The sequence below is a fragment of the Bison bison genome, unplaced genomic scaffold (assembly GCF_000754665.1).
Source record: "Bison bison bison isolate TAMUID 2011002044 unplaced genomic scaffold, Bison_UMD1.0 scf7180017864068, whole genome shotgun sequence".
NCBI classification, from domain to species: Eukaryota; Metazoa; Chordata; class Mammalia; order Artiodactyla; family Bovidae; genus Bison; species Bison bison.
The window spans coordinates 13,871,130-13,882,740 of record NW_011494640.1 but is presented as its reverse complement, the minus strand read 5'-3'; the positions used below and the strand labels follow the sequence as shown (position 1 = coordinate 13,882,740).

Sequence of the window (11,611 nt, the reverse complement as noted above, 5' to 3'; positions counted from 1 at the left end):
TTTCTTTCACTAAAAGGAAAGTTCTCTTTGGGGGGGGGGGGGGTGGAAAAAAAGACACTCTCCAAATATCATTTTCAAATGATCCTTACTCTTTGTTAGGGCAAACGCAATGCTTCCTATCTTTGTCCTTGACTTCTAAGAGTGGCTCGAAGATGGACTTCCCTTTTACCATTTCAACTCAACACCCTTAAAAGTCAATAGGTATGACCTTGATAAGTGATAAAAGAAGCTAGCATTAACATCAGTTTAATGCTTTATAATCTAAACAGTGATTTTTTTTTTTACCAATTTTACATCACTGTGTCCTCTAAGTCTCTAAGCTAAGTACAATTATTATCAACCCATTTTATAGATTAACAAACAAAGGCACAGAGTGTTTAAGAAACATGCTCAAGGTCATGCAGCTAAGTGACCAAACTGAGACACATTTCCTTATGTGGATGTTTTTCTGCTCTACTTAGATAATCCTGATACCCCAGTAATGATGGCACATGCCTGTGTGCATGCGTGCAAAGTCACTTCACTCATGTCCATCTCTTTGCAAGCCCATGGACTTCAGCCCTCTAGGTTCCTCTGTCCATGGGACTCTCTCCAGGCAAGAACACTGGAGTATGTTGCCATTTCCTTCTCCAGGGGAACTTTCCAACCCAGGCATTGAATCCACGTCTCTTATGTATCCTGCCTTGCCAGGCAGGTTCTTTAGCGCTAGTGAGCGCTACCTAGGAAGCCAAATGGTGGCACAGATGGAAGCAACCATTTCTTATTACTCTTAAGATGTTTACAGACTTGACTTATCTCTTTAAAAAAAAAATCTCACTCAAGTTTGGGATTTAAGAATTCTTAGGATTCAAGTTTTTTCTTCCTCCCTAAATTCATCAGAGATTCTTACCTGATAGTGTTTAAAAACAAGCAGTGCAAGGTTTTGTGCAAAAAGTGTCTTCTTGAAAGATTTAATCTTTCTACAAGTAGCAAAGAAAGTACGTGGATAGCACGAGAGAGTGCAAAGAATGAAGATTCTCAACAACAGCTTAATCAAACTTCCACTTCCATTAAATATCTAGTCTTGTGTTAGGAATAGTTTGCTCAGAAATGGACTGAACCTAAACCATGCAGCCTCAAACTTTCTATGAATCACGTGATGATGAACTGTATTCCTAAGATTATTTCCATAAAGCCATCCACTACCATGTTCAATTGCCTTTACATTCACTCCCTCCTCCATCTTTTTCTCTTTTCCTTCTAATTTGGGTTGTAAAGATGTCAAGGAGTTTCACAGTGCAGCAATGTATGAGTTACTGGGCTGTGTGACAATTGGAAATCAATGACATTAGATACAGAGAGATGTACTGATGCCAGAAACATGAACATCTGAGCAAAAATGGAGGACAATGTGTTTTTTAAGAAACATATATGTAAGAATCTTGACATGTTAAGATGTGCAAGTCTTGTCTTACAAAAATCAAGAAGGAAGAACAATTTACTCTAAGATGCGAAGCAGTATTATTACCCTATTCATTTCACTCTTCCTGCTATGATGATTATAATTTAGGTGCCAACAATGCACTCATATTTTTCTAACATTAACACTGGAATATACTTCAGGGTTTCCATTTGGTACAGCTTACCTAGTAGTTGCTAAGTAAGAAATTAATCTTTGTTAAAAAAAACACCTTGAAATTCAAACATCTAAATTTTCAACTTTACCTTTTGACTCAAAGTCAACAGAAAAGGTTGCCAGTCTTTATTCTGTTTTATATTTTCAATGCATTTAAAAGACATTCATTGTTAGCTACTTCTAGAAATAACTATATCACATCAAGAAGAACACTTATGATCTCTTAAAACTCTATGACACCAAACTACCCTAAACGCAACTTTCTTTAGGTTATAACTGCTGATTTCCAATTGGTCAAGTGGACTGCTCTATGGTCAATCCCACCTGTCATTAAAACGGTTGAAATGCCAGACAAATTGTTTGGCAGTCAGTTATTTCGGGTTCTTTAATCACCAAATCAGATGAACCATGTGGTAGTGTAGTCTCCAGCTCAACAATCACCCTGAGAAAAGATTAATCTGATCTGTTCCAGAGATGGGACCCAGAGTTACACGCTTTAGTAGTAACCGTAATAAGACTGGCGGCAGCAGACTATTGATAACCACTGAAGATAAATACCAAGCAAAAATACAAGTCTTGAGATAACTGATTTTTGCAAGCCTTAATTCGCACGTGATATGAGCAATCCATATAAATATGGAATACTCCCAGCCTTTACTCAAAAACAAAGCTAATATAAGAAGTCTGCAAACTCTCTCCAAAAGGGGAAATAAGGGAAGAGGGAATTGCAGACAGGGTTAAATAAGAGGAAAAGAAGTCAGCTTAGTAATATGATAAATAGTCATTAACATGACCAAAAAAAACCAAACAAACCTGGATTTCTTCAAAAACTCAATAATCAAAATGGATCACAATTTACTACTACCTCTGACCACAGATCCAATAAGAAGACTCTTATTAGCTCTTTATCACCTCCTCAGGGAAATTAAGAGGTCTTTCATCAAGATTCAGTTCACTTGGAGATCCCATCAATGGGAGCTCAATGGAACAGAAGGCACGTGAAACCCTGTCACTCCACTTTGCTGATCCATGTCTACGCTGCTCCACAAGGCAGGAAAAACTGGACTTTCCTCACACAGTTCGATTTTAATCAGCAGGAGGAAATTGGAACAACAAACCCTAATTTGACATTGAAATCATTCACGGACATATCCACAGGAGGAGAGATGTTTACCAACAGGGGAACCAGGGTTCGAAAATGTGTGGGTCCTCTTGAAGCAAGGATCAATCAGCGCCCTTTCTTCAGCTTGTTCATTTACATTTCAGAGGGCACATCAAGCCGGTTCACATCTAAGTGCCTGTTAGCAAATGTGTTTGGCCTTCTGCTGATTACAGCAGCATCATTTATTTTGTCAGTATTAGAATCGTCTTAGCTTTGCCACCTGGAGCTGTAGCACTTACTCATTAGACCCCTCTGTCCCACCACATCCCACAGGGGCTGCTAATTACTGGCTTTACTCCATTTAGTCTCATCTCTGATTTAATTACGTGCACTAAGCCCTAATGAAAAGTACAATATGGCTCTCCTTACCTTGGCATTCTCCATTCCGCTCTTCATGCCCGGCATTGCATAGGCAGTTGCCAATGGGTACCAGCCATTCACCATCTGCCCCGCAGTACATTTTTGGCACATCCTTCTCTTCAGAGTTGTTGACACAGGAGCCTCGAACTTCCACCAGGGAAGAAGTATCAGCACCTGTGACGGTGTCCGGAAACTGGGCCAGATTGCGAACGGTGAGTGGACACTTCTTGTAGAACACGCGGACCGATACCAAGGCGATGCAGGCCCCCACATCCTGAAAAGCCAGATAGAACCCCTTTTTGCTCAACGGCCCCACATCCCGGATCTCCGTGTTGAGCTTCATGATTCGGTCGCCAATGTCTACTTGGGTGAAGCTCTCGTCGGCGGCGATGGTGTCAATTTTGGCAAACTGGCTCTCTCGGATAAAACGCTCTTTGTCATTGTCTGATTCATAGTAGTACAGGTTAAACGTCTCCTTGCAAGTGCCCATGACACCCGGAAGACTGTTGCAGTCCCTCAAGGTGAACTTGATCTCGATATACACCCTCTGAGCCCCTTCCCGGGTGATCCAATCAGTTCGCAGCCAGTTATTCTGGCTGGGCTCCATCACGTTGCAGACTTGGTAGGTTCGGATTGGTGTATTTTTTTCATCCATAATACTCACTTCCTCCCACTGCAAAGAGCCAAAGGAAATGCATCAATTGCAAACATTTCATCATACAGTGATTTATCAGTTCTGTTTTCCCCTCATAGGACAGTGATGATTTTTGTTTCCATAAGAAAGAAAACTACCCAGCACTAATTCCTCATCAAGATGGTACTGTATTGGGGAGCTATTTTCTTTTCATTGTTTCACTCTTTTGCCTAAAATTCCAGAGGTATTACTAGATTGATTGCTTCTGAGTTCTCAGGCAGTTCCTGGTGGTGGTCTAACAACCTCAAATTCACCTATTACAACAGCTGCAATTTCAAGTGGCGACAGTTCAAATTTACTCATAAATGAAAAACTAGGGATGTGTATTGTTCCAACAACTGAGCAGAGACCTGCAAATTAAGAGCAGGAAGAGCAGAGTTTGCCAAAGGAAGACAATTATCAGTTAATTAGTGGTGCTCCTGTCAGAACTTTGCTCTCTAATACCTAAAAAAAATCGCAGTCAATTTTGTTTTTTCTTTTCTTTTTGGCATTGTCATTACTCTTTAAAGGGGTAAAGAAAATCTCACCATTCCGGTTTCGGTAATCCTGGAAAGATAGAGAGTAAACTTTATGGTTGGATTTCTCAAATACACTGTCATTTAAAATGGTAGGACACGTTTCAAGAGCATGTATTCAGTCCAAAAGTTTGTATACTGTTCTTATTTTTAAAAGAAAGCCACATTAAGTAAACATGAATGTACACATGCATTGCTTCTAAATAGTCTGTGGATATTGAGAAAAAAATACTAAGTGGTATTTATGATGGAAAGCCCAAGAAAATTAAAGTATGGTAGGGTTTTCTTTCAATCTACTTTGTAACATAAAGATTCTCACAGTGGGATAATCTGAGTTCAGCAAAATTCACTGTGACTAGCATTCTAGTTTCATTTTTGCTATGCTTTTAAAACAATCCTAAAAGCAGCAAGATAATTTGGGGGCTCCTACCAGACTAGTAGGCAGCCTCCAATTCTTCATTAGCATCTACAGTAATGGCTTTATATAGAGCTGGTATAAATCAGCTTAAATATCTAACACATGAATATAATTAGAAGAAAAAAGATAGTTTAAAAAAATCATATTCTATAATAGCTCCACTTAAAGCTCCATTCAATCCAATGAAGTACATAGAATCATAATGTATCTTTTAACAGGTTTCCCATCTGTGCATTGGAAAACTATTAATGGATAGAAATGTTACTATGTGAAGGGCCATAATACATAAAATTCTGCATCCCTTTCATCTGCCACCATTATGAAAGTTGGAACTGAAAGAGATAAGTGCCCTGCGGTGATTAAAATTTATTTTTATCCACTAAGCAATAAATCACCAGTAATTTACTTATTTGGGGAAATTCATGTAAATCCAAAAATAGATCCCCACCTTCAAAAAAACCTACTCAGCATGCTTCTCATCTCAGAACAAAGGATATATGGAAAAACACATTTATCAATGTAAATGAAAGCACGTAGGGACATATTCACTGTTCATACAGATAACTCAGATCTAATTCAGATTTTCCAGCCAAACTTAATTGTCTAAACACATTGATCAATTCACCAGAACAATGACAAATCTCCCCTTAGTTTTGCATTTTACAATCAGTGTCAGAAACTCAATATTCTCCTTTAAATGAATACTGCCAAGAAATTAGGTTTTTGCTACAATGTTGCCATCAGGAGTCATCACTTTCCATTATTTTCATGTTCTGCTTAGCTGTTCTAATGAAAAAATGAAACCATAGCTCATTTTTGACCTGGTGGTATTGTCAAATAAGGTTTCTTTTTAAAGATAACAATAACAACAAACAAACATATGGCATTATTGGTCAAAATTATAATTTCAAATTTCCAACCAAGGTGTGAACTGTTCTAAGGATAAGTAGAGATTTCAGAATAAAAAAAAAAAAAAAAAAAAAAAACCCTAAAATATGCTTTTACACTAAAGAAAGAACTTTTAAAAGCCAATCCATCTCCTACTTGGTACACATCCAATTTATCCCTTCATTCTAAGTCTGCAAATGTCTTCTTTATTACAAAAGCTAGAAATTAATTAAACTTTATAATTTGTCACATAATTTTTCAACGGCTACTATATATTTTAGAAGGACTAATTTTCTTACAGACAAGTTCATTTCTTACCTTTCATAATAATACTTAAAACATTACACATACATGGCATTTCAGGAAAGGGAAAGAGAACATTCTATATTCAGAAGTCCACATTCTGCCCATAAAAAGTTCTGGGTTGTGTATACTCAGCTAGGCACAGTATTTTTTTTAAGGGACATCAAGACAACCAAAAGAAGTTTTGTATCTAGAAAAAGTGATCAGATGGTCTTTCAACAGTTCTCAGGAGCTGGGGTGTGGGGAAGGAGATGTCTGTGGCATATTAAATTATAATAAAAGCTTTCCAGAAACAGGACAGACCATGAACTATACTCAAAAAATGTGCTACTCCTTGCTTTTAAATAGGTCACATGTACATTGAGTGTAACAGGTCAGGTCCAAAATCACGCTAGATATGTCCTCTCTTTAAACTTGGTAACAATCAGTAAGAAAAATAAAGCTCATTATATTTTTTAATGCAAGTACGGATACCTTCATTCTCAGTTTTGCCAGCGGTTCTAACACTTTCAACCTACAGAGCAATACCCCTGGTGTAGCATGGGAAAGCCTCCTTGAATCAGTGACCTTTCCAGGGTATAGGATTAACAAGAGTCTGACTCTCACAAGATAAAGCTGTACCTTTCTTCGCATTCAAAGGATGAGGGCAATTGCCTGCAATCAGCGGTGAATACAGCCTGTCTACACTGCCAGAGACCTGCCAATCACTCTCCCTCCCATTAAAAAAAAAATGGTTTTGAGGGCAGACTAGAATTTTTCAGCAGAGACCGACCAAACCAACTGCAGTCAAGTTCAGGCTGAAAAACAGGAAGGCAGGGCAATCTCCATTTTATTTCAAATGGATGACAAGACTGGCTTTGGAAAAAACCAGCCTAAAATTCTTTTTCATGTCTGCTTTCTTGCCTTATTTGTGACACCTATCTTCCAAAAGTTTCTATGAATCTTTGTTTTTTTTCAACCCTTTATTGTTTATTCAATGGCCAGGTGTGAAGCGCCACACTGTGCATTACAATTTTTGCCTGATAAGGATTCCTCATCTTTACTGCTTTTAATCAAATGACTGAGTCATAGACTATCAAGCATGTAAAGGTAGGATGATATGCTTAATTCTTAAAACATTTGAGAGTTATTTCAATTTGGCAGAAGCCAGAGTTACACGTTGTACTGATTTCTTTCCAAAGCTGATTCATTCTGACCTGTTATTAAGGTGTTGGGGACAAGGATAGGAGAATGTGGCTATCGACCTAATTCTATTCTCAGAATCTTCTGATATAGGCAGTGATGGCAAATTCAAGAAGAAATGAACAGTGATACACCCTCTCATACTTTAAGAACCCAGTCTCCCAGAACCCCAAAGATCCAAGATTCCAAATACTATAACTGTCACATTTAGTACCAACAATGCACAATCATGGGGCTTTTTTTTTTCTTTCTGCATAGACGTTGCCCCTGGTGCAACACCTACGCAGGTTCATAAGGCTTTCTCTCAGTGTGCAAGTGAACAGCAGCTGATTTAAGGTCCTCATAGCAAGTTACAGAGCCCCCCACTGCTCACACACAGAACTAAACTTGCTTCTGGTACAATTGGAAATGTTTTCTCTCTGGTATCTTTATTTTTCATTTTCCTCATCTGGAACAGAACAATTGCTTTAAAATTAACCCTGTCAGGATTTCACGGCTATCACAGGAATAGGCATAAATTCTAATTTGGTCCCCAGATCATATTTCTTGTCCGTGTTTTAGTTTTAAATGGGCATCTAAGGCGATGCCTCCACCAGTCTCCTAGTTTTGAAACCCCTTTCTGCCCTTTTGGATTCCAGTTCTGCCATGACAGAGCTATCCAAAGGGAGTATAGGATTTCTCCAACAAAGCGTAATTCACTTCATAGGCCATGGTGGAAATCTGACCCCCTGGCCACAATCAACAAGAATCAAGCCATTAGGACTCTCAGAAAGTTGCTAATCACTCCTTTTTACCCTGTGGATCAGAGAGCAATTCGAAAAACTTACCCCTCCTTCCAGAGGGCTGGCTATCCACCCAAGTTCTCCCTGAACAGATCTGGAATCCAATAAGGTAACTGCAAAAAAAAAAAAAAAAGAAAACCAAAGAAAAATAGATTAATTTCCAATTGCAAAAAGCCAATACTACAAAAAACCATTTGCCTGAGCGTTTCCATATGTGCCGAGGGTGTGCATATCCAGCTCTGATCAAAACCTAAACTTGGTCTCACTTATGTAAATAATCATTACTCACTTGATCTTCTCCCCTCTTTAAATCTGCAGGTTCTTATTTATTTAACTTGCTTAGCATTTAAAATTCCATCCCGGGACTCAGTTGATTCATTTTCTAAAAAGGATGAATAGAGAATCTCAAGTACAATTCAAAAAATAAATATATCTATGTAAGGCAGTTACACTCCAGAGCAAAATCTGCATTCATCTCTGTCTGGTATCTACTAGAGTTATTTGTTTTTGCAAGTTTCAGATGACCGCATAACTCATCATCATGGTGACAGAGCCACAAGTGAATTCTATCAGAGAGTACTCAAAGGGTCATGAAAAGGCTCTCTCTCTCACCATTTTTTTCCCGCTCCACCACCAAATAAATAGGCTCTGGATGTGGTATCCGCTGTTTTTTCAAATATCAAAGTTTCAGAAGTGAGGGATGGCAGATGTGTGGACTTAGGATGCAAATACACTTTAAGTATTCGCTTTCCCAGGTCTTTTTTTTTTTTTTAACTTTACAATATTGTATTGGTTTTGCTATATATCAAAATGAATCCACCACAGGTATACTTGTGTTCCCCATCCTGAACCCTCTTCCCTCCTCCCTCCCCTTAACATCCCAGGTCTTTTTGAGGACAATCGAAGACTACTCCTTTGGCCAGGAGGAAATCACTGGTTTAAATTTGAGATATGGAGGAGAGCTGCCGAAAAGATTTACTGTGCTTGTGCTACACCTATGACGAGCATGCATCCAAGCTTAGGACCACCGGGAGGTCGACTACACAGCCGTCGCACCCCGCCCAAGCTGAAACAGTCCTAGGCACAGAGGGCATTGAAAAGGACGCCATGAATTCCTGAACTCTCCACATTCTCTTTCCCACCGAGAGCTGCAGGCCTGGGGTCGAAAGGCCTATCTCAAAGAAACCACTGGGTTATTAATTTGATCAGCGAAGATAGCTCTTTGGTCTGGGGGAGGGGTGGGAATGCGAACCCTTCATTCTTGCTCCAGCGTACCCCAACTCTGTCTTGCCCCCCGGCTCCTGAATTCTGCCCACCTCCCCATTCATTTCACCCCGACGTCAAAGTAGTTAAATCGAGCCTCTTTCTCCTGATTTTCCTGAGAAGTCTGAATTCCTAGGGTCTCTTAATTATTTTAAAATGTAGAGCTTTCCCTGGTTTGCTCCAGCCCGGAGCTGCGCCCCCCTCCTTTCTCTCCTCTCGGTCCCTAGAGAAAAGCCCGCTACATCCATTTGGATTTATGTAAGGTGGATTAGGGACACAAAGGGAACAATAAGACCCAATTTACAAAAAAAGGGAGGGAGTAGAAGGGAGGGTAAAAGGGAGAAAAGAAAACGTGATGGGAATAAAAAGCAACAAAATGAATTAATTTTTAAGGGGGAGGAGGGGTCGGAGAGGGGGTGACCCCCCCCCCTTTCGACAGCAGCCTACAGCTCCATCAGCGCCTTTTTTGTCTAGGTTTCCCAAGTTTTCCTTCCAAAAGAAAAAGAAAGGGGGGGGGGGGGGATCGTCTACGTTTGGTGCAGAAAGGTCTTGAGGGACGTCCTAACAAGAGTGCGAAGTAGTCAGGAGAACGCGGGATCCAGGATTCGGCTCAGAGGAATGACTCTGGGGACCGAGGGGGCAGGAGCGACCGAGACGGCCCTTCTGAAGGAGGGAGGAGACCAGAAGGGTGAGAGAGCGCCCCTTTCCTCCCAAGCCGAGCCGTGTCTGCCGGCAGGTGTGTGAATCTCTGGGAGCCTCCGTCTGGCGAGCTCTGGGTACCGGCTGCCCAGCTGAAGCTAAGTTGGTTTTTGGCTCCCTCCTTCGGAATAGGGAAAATGATAGATCGTACGGGAATGGATGGACGGATCCTGGAGAGAGACAGACTGACGGATGGACGGATGGGAGGATGGGGGAGGGTGGGGAGGTGGAGGAGTAGACGAGACGGATGCGCGCAGGCTCGAGGGCGAGCATCACCAGAACACACGCGCGCCCAATCGGGGCACTCGAGCACAAGCACACAATTGTCCGCGTCCACGCGAGCACCCGCGCACCCACATCCACGCATATGCGCCCGCGCGCAAACACACACGCGCACGCAACTCTCCTTTCTCTGAAATCATTGGAAACTAAATGATCAACCCCCACCTCCACGACACAGGCACACACACACAGTCCTCCCAGCACGTCCAAACCGACGCGCAGAAAACTGAGCACCCGCACGGAACCAGTCGGTCCCGCACGTTCCCTCCAAACTAACCAGGGGTACAGTTCTGGGGGCCAAAAGCCAAAACTCGAGTACATTCAACTTGTCAGCGGGTTCCCCAGGTCTGGGGGTGACATAAGTAGCTTGGGGCCCCCTAGGCCGACAATCGCATCCCCAGGGCGCGGGGCCCCACTGGGAGAAAGGTGTTTAACGCCGGGTGCTAGAAATCAGGTCACCGGCGCCCGCCGAGCAGCGCCACGACCGCTGTGCGGCGGAGGCTCGGGAGCCGGGTCCAGGGAAGCGCAGGGCTTGGGAAACTTTGCAGAAACCAGAGCTCGTAAGGCTTTCGCAAGAACCCGAGAGCACCACGATACCCTCAAGGAGCTCGAGGCTTCCTTTCCCCCTCGACCTGAGGGGAGTTGGGAAGTGGTAGTAGGAATAGGTCCACAAATTTTATTTTTATTTATTTATTTTTTTATCTTGGCGTTGTCTCCTGTGCGTCCCCTCGGGGCGCATCCACGGGCTGCCCTCGCCTGTGGATACCGATAAACTTCGTCCTTCCGCTACAAACTTGGGCAACCCCTTCACACGCACGGGTCACCGCCCCGCAGCAGGCTTCCCGGCCGCTTCCCGCGGTCCCTTCGCGGTTCCCCCCCGCTCCAGCTCCCTTCTCCGGAGTCAGGGCGCATTGCTCGCTCCGGGATCCCCCCGCACCCTCCGGCCTCGCACTCCCGGGGACCAGTCAACCGCCGATCGTCGCTTCTCTGTCCCAAACCTCAGAAAGGTCGCCCTGCTCTTACCTTCATTCGCGGGATACACCCTGGAACCGGTGACAGCGTCGCAAATCCCAAAGAGAAACGAAAAGAGGGCAAAATAGAAAACCCCAGCCATGGTTCGCCGGTGCCAACGCTGCTCCTGCCGCTTCTATCCCAGTGGAATAAATGCTTAACTTAGGAGTGCAGCAGGCTGAAGACATTGCCAAGGGGGTGGGCCCGACCCGTGACGTACGCCCGCCAGTCCGGGGTTCTTGGCCAATGATAGCGCAGACGGCGCTGCATGGCCCCGCCCCTGACGAGCAGAGCCTGTCCCGGAGCCCCGCCCCCTCTGGGCTCGGCGGGGCGTTCAGTCTCCCCCGGGTTGAGGGGGAGAGTTTTGCCGCGTCCCTCCCCCGCTGGAGGGAAGCAGCGGGGTCCCCTGGTCGCCTCTCAGGGTTCCAGCCCCTGAG

The 11,611-nt window shown here is 43.1% G+C and overlaps 1 protein-coding gene across 3 annotated transcripts in view; it reads right to left on the bottom strand.

Moving 5' to 3' along the window:
- Nucleotides 1–11,333, bottom strand: part of EPHA4 (EPH receptor A4) — a 162,403-nt gene extending 151,070 nt beyond the window's left edge. For all 3 annotated transcript variants that reach the window (XM_010837075.1, XM_010837076.1, XM_010837077.1), the window contains exons 1-3: nt 11,187–11,333; nt 7,965–8,032; nt 3,147–3,810 (exon numbers count right to left, since the gene is read on the bottom strand). In XM_010837075.1, coding sequence (XP_010835377.1) covers nt 3,147–3,810; nt 7,965–8,032; nt 11,187–11,277 — 823 coding nt within the window. In that variant the 5' untranslated portion in view covers nt 11,278–11,333. The remainder of the gene's footprint in view (nt 1–3,146; nt 3,811–7,964; nt 8,033–11,186) is intronic.
- Between the last annotated feature and the right edge of the window lie 278 nt (nt 11,334–11,611).